Source organism: Mytilus californianus, unplaced genomic scaffold (genome assembly GCF_021869535.1).
Source record: "Mytilus californianus isolate M0D057914Y unplaced genomic scaffold, xbMytCali1.0.p SCAF_4, whole genome shotgun sequence".
In the NCBI taxonomy this organism is placed as follows: Eukaryota; Metazoa; Mollusca; class Bivalvia; order Mytilida; family Mytilidae; genus Mytilus; species Mytilus californianus.
In genome coordinates, this window is record NW_026262690.1 from 120588085 (window position 1) to 120596151 (window position 8067).

The following is an 8067-nucleotide window of genomic DNA, read 5'->3' on the forward strand; positions in this document are numbered from 1 at the left end:
TTATATATATATAGTATATACATAGTGCTTTAAAAATTTAAACACCACTTTATAAATATGCGTCCGAAACGCTTTTCTTGTTTTAACTTTCATGAATCCTCAAGCCAAATATTTGAAAGCCGATGATTTATAAGAACCGAAACTGTTGAAGAGATATATAACTTAAAAGAACCTAAAAATTGATAGCCATATCAATCTCAGTCAAACTTTGCCTGAAGGAGTTTAAACCTCAATTATGTAGAAGTGGTTAAATAGCAGTTATGTATAAGTGGTTAAATAGCAAAGACGTAAAATCAAGGGTAAATCTGACCATGAGCTTTTTTTCATTATTTATGAATAAATGTAAAAATTTTCGTTGTAGGGGTCTGTTTCTCAAATACTTTAACCAATTAGTGAACTATATTTGATGTATGGAATAAATGCATGGTAAACATATTGTCTGGAAGGGTTCATATGACCTTTACTTCATTTTCATGGTTCATTGGTCAGTGTTAAATATTCGTGATTAGGTCTGATACTCTATAATTACAAGTAATAGGCTACCTATATTTGGAGTACATACTGATTGTAAGGTGTACATGTCTGTCTGTTACAGTTCATCTGACCATGACCTCATGAACGTAGACCATTGATTGGGTTAAGGTTGTGTATACTTGCAGGAAAACCTCCATATTACCGACTTTCAAGATGAAATCAGTATATGACAGTTTTACTGTGTGCACTATGGCTTAAATATAGAATGCTGCTACAATTTCCAACTAACCACAAGTTGAGGATAATGGAAGACAAATAATTCATATTTAATATTTCAGAACAAATCAACAAAATACTTGAAGACTGGAAGAACAATGGAAAGATGTTTATAAACACAAGAGCCGCCCAGCACGTACTGAAATGTATACAGGAGAAAAGTTGTGTAACTATCACTGCAAGTCCTGGTGCTTTACAAATGTCAAATAAACAATATGATGTTATTCTTGTGTCTGATCCAGTTGACATTATTAAGTTTCACAATCCGAATAAGAAAACATTGTTCGTTATTGATGATTTATGTGGAAACTTTTCCGTTGACCAAAGTGATATCAAAAGGTGGGATCCACTCATTGAGCGTATAAAAGGAATTCTAGAAAACAAACAAACAAAAATAATTGCAGCATGTCGATTACAAGTTTTTCAGGATGACAAATTTAACACTTTATCAATTTTTAAGTCATGTGCATGTAACATGTCATCAGAGGAAATGTATTTGTCAAAAGCTGAAAAACAATCAATAGCAGAGCTGTATTTAAAATCAAAAGCCTCTGAGATTACTGACTATTATTATTTATATTATTGTTTTCCGCTTCTATGTAAAATGTATTATGATAATCCTAATTTTGATGTTGTAGATTTATTTCAGAAACCATTTACTGTTTATGAATCAGAAATTGACAAGCTACTCCAGATGGGACATTATACTAAATATTGTGCTTTAGCTTTATGTGTCATGTTTAACAATGAATTGAAAGAGGAACTATTGACAAATGATGTTGATCCAGAAACAAAAACTGTTATTGAGAACACATGTCAAGCATGTAAACTGGACAGAGGAGTTTCCCTACTTGTTATACAGCATGGACTTGACCCACTAACACATACATATGTTAAGAAGGTAATGAGCATACGTGAAAACAAATATTTCTACAGAACTTTACATGATAAAATATTTGACATTTTAGCATACTACTTTGGACAAAAAATAACTAATTGCTTGATAAAGAATGCAGAAAGCTGTTTGATCAATAAGCGATTCTTATTAGAAAAAGAGGTGGACATGGATCAATTTATTACCATCATTCCCCCAAAATATCATCAGATGTACATTTAAAGATTAATTGATGAATGGTCAAAGGGAAATGTTGGCAATATTTTTAATAATATTAATATGAAAAAACCTCAGTTCAGATTAAAACTATTGTTACATTTGAAAAAACTTGACAAAGCATGTCAAAAACAACTGGCACAAACCTTTGATAACGAAACTTATCAAAGGGCATTTCTTTATTTTTGGTTTCGTAAGGATATAAGATATTCTACTGCTTTGTTACATTGTTGTTCAATAGGAGATATCCCTTTGATCAACTGGTGTTTAAACAATGAAGTTGATGTTAACCAGTGTTCATTTAGTAATCAGTCATCTGTTATGATTGCTTCGGAACATGGCCATAAAGAAATTGCAAGGCTGTTGTTAGACACCTTTAATGAGGGCTTGTATACATGGTCATATGGAAATAGTTAAGATGTTGCTAGACAGAGGAGCAGACTACAATAATTGTGACAATGCAGGTCATTTACCGGTAATGAATGCATGTGAACATGGTCATACAGAAATAGTTAAGTTCCTATTAGACAAAAGAGTAGACTTTAATGATTTTGATAATTGGAGACGGTCCCCTATGATAAAGGCTTGTGAACATGGTCATACAGAAATTGTTAAAATACTGATAGATAGAGGTGCGAATTGTAATAAATCTGATTATTTCGGAACGTCACCTCTACTTATGGCTTGTACACATGGTCATACAGAAATAGTAAGAATGTTCTTAGACAGAAGGATATATTATAATAAAGCTGATTATAATGGTTTGATACCTTTACTTACGGCTTGTGAAAATGGTTATACAGAAATAGTAGAGATGTTGTTGGATAGAGGGGTAGACTTAGATAAATCTGATAATAAAGGTTGGACACCTATCATGTTTTCTTGTAGATACAATCATTTGAAAGTAGTAAAGATGTTGGTAGAAAGAGGAGCACTTTGTGAAAAATGTAACAGCTGGGGTCAATCACCTGTTATGAAGGCATGTGCACATGGTAAAACAAAAATAGCGCGATTTTTATTAGACAGAGGGTTAAACTATAATACATGTGACGAACCTGGTATGTCACCGATAATGAAGGCAAGTAGATATGACCATACAGATATAGTAAAGATACTGTTAGATAAAGGAGGAAACTATAACCAATGGGACCGGTCACATGTAATAAATGATTGTGATAATACAGAAATGGTTGGAATTTGGATAGACAAGGGGGTAAACTATGATAAAGTTGACATTCATGGTAAATCAGCTTCAATGTATTCTTGTGAAATGGGTTTTATCGAAATACTCAATATGCTGTTAGTAAGAGGCGTTGATTATAATAAATGTGACAAAAACAATCGATCACCATTTTTGGTTGCTTGTCGAAATGGTTTTTCCGAAATTGTTAAAACATTGTCAGACAAAGGAGCAGACCGTAATGAATTTGATAATCTTTATAATACGCCATTAATGGAGGCTTGTAAAAAAGGTCATACAGTCATTGTACAAATATTGATAGAAAAGGGAGTGAATTGTGATATATCTAACATCTTGGGTCAGACGCCTCTAGTTAAGGCTTGTGAACATGGTTATACAGACATAGTAAGAATGCTATTGGAGAAGGGAGTAGATTATAATAAATCTGACCTTAACGGTTGGACTTCTATTGCATTTGCTTGTAGTAAAGGTCATACAGAAATAGTAAAGATATTGTTAGACAAAGAGGTAGACTGTAATAAGTTGAACACTTTGAGTCAGTCACCCATAATGCATGGTGTTGTCTATGGAGACATTGAAAAAGTAAAGATGTTGTTTAACAGAGGAGTAGACTGTAACCAATGTGACAGAAAAGGAAGATCACTTCTTATGGAGGCTTGTTCCACCGGGCTAACAGAATTTGTCAAAATATTGTTAGATAACAATGTAGACAATAATAAGTGTAACAGAAAGGGCTGGTCACCATTAATGTGTGCTTGTAGAAATGGTCACGAAGAAATAGTAATGATGTTGTTAGAAAGGAGAGTGGACTTAAATAAATGTAACAAATGGCGTTGGTCAGCTGTACTGTATTCTTGTAAACATGGTCATCAAGAGGTTTTAAGGATGCTGATACTCAGCGGAGCAAACATTATAAATGTGATAATAATGGTTGTTCACCTATTATTATCGCTTGTAAACGTGGCCATACAAAAATCGTCGTTGTTGGATATTAAAGCAGACGTTATAAAATGCAATAATAGTGGGCAATCACTTCTTATGTATGCTTGTAAATATGGTCAAACAGAAATAGTTAGGATCTTGGTAGATAAAGGGATAGACTATAGAAGCTGCGATAAAAAAGGAAGGTCATCTCTAATGTATGCATGTAAACATGGTCATACTGGTGCAGTAAGGATTTTGTTGGACAAAGGAGGAGACTTTAATTTCAATTATGCTGATGGTTCTTCCCTCATAATGCATGCTTTAAAAAATAGTCATAGAGAAATCGTAAATATATTAGTATATAAAGGAACAGGTTTAAATGAATGTGACAGCAGTGGTCGGTCTCTGCTAATGAAGGCTTGTGAATATAATAATATTGAAATAACCTGTTTGTTATTAGACAGAGGAGCTGACTTGAATAAGTGTGATATATTGGGTGAGACACCTCTCATGAAGGCTTGTGAACATGGTCATGAACAAATTGTAAGTTTGTTGTTAGCCAAAGGAGCAGATTATGATAAATTTGATAGAATTGGTCAGTCACCTATAATGAAGGCTTCTGAACATGAACGTACAGAAATCGTAAGAAAACTGTTAGATAAAGGAGCAGAATTAAAAAAAATGGACAAATCCGGTCAATCACCTGTTATGAAAGCTTGTAAACAAGGTCATGAAAAAGTTGCAAGTTTGTTGTTAGATAAAGGAGCAGAATATGATAATTTTGACATATTGGGTCAGTCACCTGTCATGACAGCTTGTGAATATGGTCACACAGAAATAGTAAGGACATTGTTGGATAAAGGTGTAGACTTTAATAAATGTGACAGATCAGGTCAGTCATCTATTATGAAGGCTTGTGAAAATGGTCATCCAGAAATTGTATGGATGTTGTTAGATAGAGAAGTAAACTGTAATAAATCTGATGATAAGGGAAGCACACCTTTAACAATTGCTTGTGAAATTGGCCATACAGAAATAGTTAAATTACTATTAGACAGAGGAGCAGACTATAATTACTGTGATTTTGATGATAAATCACCAGTAATGATCGCTTGTAAACAAGGTCATACAGAAATAGTAAACGTTTTATTAGACAGAGGAACAGAATATATTAAAGTCAACATGTCTGATCAGTCACCTGTCATGGTATCTCATTGCAGTGGTCAAATAGAAGCAATCGAGATGATATACGATAGAGGTGCAGACTATAATACAAAATGACAGTGAAGGCTTGTCAAATGGGCATACAGAAATAACTAAATAGTTGCTACACGGAGTCAAATGTATTCAAAGCATGTGAACAGGGGTATACAGAAATAGTAAATATGTTTTTAACAAGAGGAGCAGACTTTAATAAAATTGACTGGACTAGTCAGACACCTTAAATGACGGCTTGTGAAAATGGTCATACAGAAAAAGTGAATTTATTATTAGAAAAAGGACTGGAATGATCAGTCGCTCTTATGAAGGTTTGTGAACATGGTCATACAGAAATACCGAGAATATATTTAGACAGAAAGAAAGACTGTCATAAAATGAACAGGAGTGATCGATCATCATTAATGATGGCCTGTAAACATGGTCTTTCGATTGAGTTAAGCCATTCCAATTGATATTTTATAGTGTGTCTTTCTATGTTGTGATGTTAAACTATTATTTCAGATAAGGGTGAAGGTTTGGTACCATTAAAACGTTTAAACTCGCTGCAATTGTTTGCACCTGTCCTAAGTAAGGAATCTGATGTTCAGTAGTTGTCGTTTGTTGATGTGGTTCATAAGTGTTTCTCGTTTCTCGTTTTTTATATAGATTAGACCGTTGGTTTTCCCGTTTGAATGGTTTTACACTAGTAATTTTATGGGGCCCTTTATAGCTTGTTGTTCGGTGTGAGCCAAGGCTCCGTGTTGAAGACCGTACCTTGACCTATAATTGTTTACTTTTATAAATTGTGCCTTGGATGGAGAGTTGTCTCATTGGCACTCATACCACATCTTCCTATATCTATTCATATACAAATAGTAAGAATGCTGATAGAAAAAGGACAAGACCGTGATAAATGTGACTACGTGAATCAGTCACCTGTGTTTATGACTTGTGAAAGTGAGCATGCAGAACTATTGAAGATTAACCGATGTGATTATATTGACCAGGCATCTGTTATGAAGGCTTGTGAACATGTTCATAGAAAAATAGTTGAATTGCTAATACATGTAGAAAGTGGAGCAGACTTTAATAAAATGTGATGTGTATGGTCACACACTTTAAATGATTGCTTGTATGCATGGTCATAAACAGTTGTAAAAATGTGACTGGATATAGGGGCAAACAATAATGTATGTGACAATAATGGCATGTCAACACTACACATTGCCTGTCTGAATTGTCAGTAGGGTATATTTACTATGATTAATAAGCATGCTTTAATAGATAAGAAATATCAAAAGTCAACACGAAATAAATTATGCACTTTCCAGAAAGGACTTAGACAACTGAGTAAATGTATTTTAAAGTATTTAGCTATATCTTTGTTAATTGTTTATTTTAATGATTTCTTCAATGGAAATAGATATTGATTTTATATTTCAATTGATTAATTATATATATGATATTGTTGTGAAAATATAAGCTACTATTATGGTAACACTTTTTTGTTTAATATTCAAAATTTTTTAAAAAAGCTACTTTTTAAATTTCATACATTTATTACCAATGTAATATTCTTGTGATGATACATACTTGTACTGTAATAACACCGCATGACATTTATTCCACACAGTTATTTAATGAATGAGTATTTTATGCCATGAAAACAATATTGGGGTACCGTTGGTATTGTAATTTTTGGTCCAGTCTTTCGTTCAATAGTCCTTCATTTGGTTTAGGAAGTTAAAATGAAATTGTAATCATTACTATGTGAACTTTCTAAATGATTAAACAATTTATGGTTTTGACACCGATTAAATAGTTCACCAAACATTAAAATAATTATGCTTTATATAGTATACCATTGTGATTAGATGACTTCAGCAAGAAACGTACTATATAGATATATGAAGATGTGGTATGAGTGCCAATGAAACAACTCTCCATCCAAGTCAAAATTTATATATATCTTCATTGTTAGGTGATGAGAGTAAATGATATGTCATATAACGCTGGTTTCATGGTTTACTGAATATTTAGAGATTAGTGCTAATGGGCAAGGTGTCTTATGGACATGTATTCTTTTTGAAAAAAAAACACACATCATTGTGATAAGTAAGCCACTTTTTATACTTTTTAGATAAATTAAGAGATAACTGTATTGCATTTTAAGTTTGGCTTTCGTAAAACGTAGATTTTACTGTCGCAAATTGGGTTTACCCTGCGACGCTTGCTCTGGACGTCTGACAGGAACATACTGAGGGGTGTTTAAGTTGTTGTGAATGCTTAACCCTCTCCTTACCTTGGACATTGAATAAACAGCACAATACAATAATAAACTAAACATTAGCATGATTAGTAAATGAAAGCATATTCAGGGTGATAATCTCTTACAATGATATGATATGTCCTTTAAAAACAGACAGACACAACAAGTCAGATTGTTATCTTGCCTACAAGGAAAGTCGAAAAAGATAAGACAATAGCATTATAATACGTCTTTGGGGGCAACAGCGTAAACTATTTGTTTGAAGCTTTATATTACACAAGGTAGACTACCTGGATGCTTTACACTTGTATGCAGATGCCAAAAGTCGCAAAGTTCCGTCTGTCATATATCCATTGTTCTTGACCTCTTTTTCGTGGTTCTGCGACTGCTTGAAAAGTTTTTGTTGTCATAAATAACTCACTTATCAGTTATAGGATGACTATATTTATTATATTGGATCCTTGCAAGTTCTACACGTGTCCATCAGACAGTGACCTCATTTCACGGAATGGCGATCAAGATTAATTTTATGTGGTTTGTTCTATTTCTCAGATACTATAGGCAATGGGAACACTTTATTTGGTTTAGGGAATGAATGTTTAGTGTATATGT

At 33.2% G+C, this 8067-nt stretch overlaps 1 protein-coding gene across 1 annotated transcript; it reads left to right on the forward strand.

Annotated features, from left to right (window-relative positions):
• The first annotated feature begins 4048 nt into the window (after positions 1–4048).
• LOC127699200 (ankyrin repeat domain-containing protein 50-like) lies at positions 4049–6684 on the forward strand. The gene has a single exon (XM_052202966.1). The coding sequence runs from the start codon at positions 4101–4103 to the stop codon at positions 5265–5267; it is 1167 nt and encodes a 388-aa protein (XP_052058926.1). The 5' UTR covers positions 4049–4100; the 3' UTR covers positions 5268–6684.
• The last annotated feature ends 1383 nt before the right edge of the window (positions 6685–8067 follow it).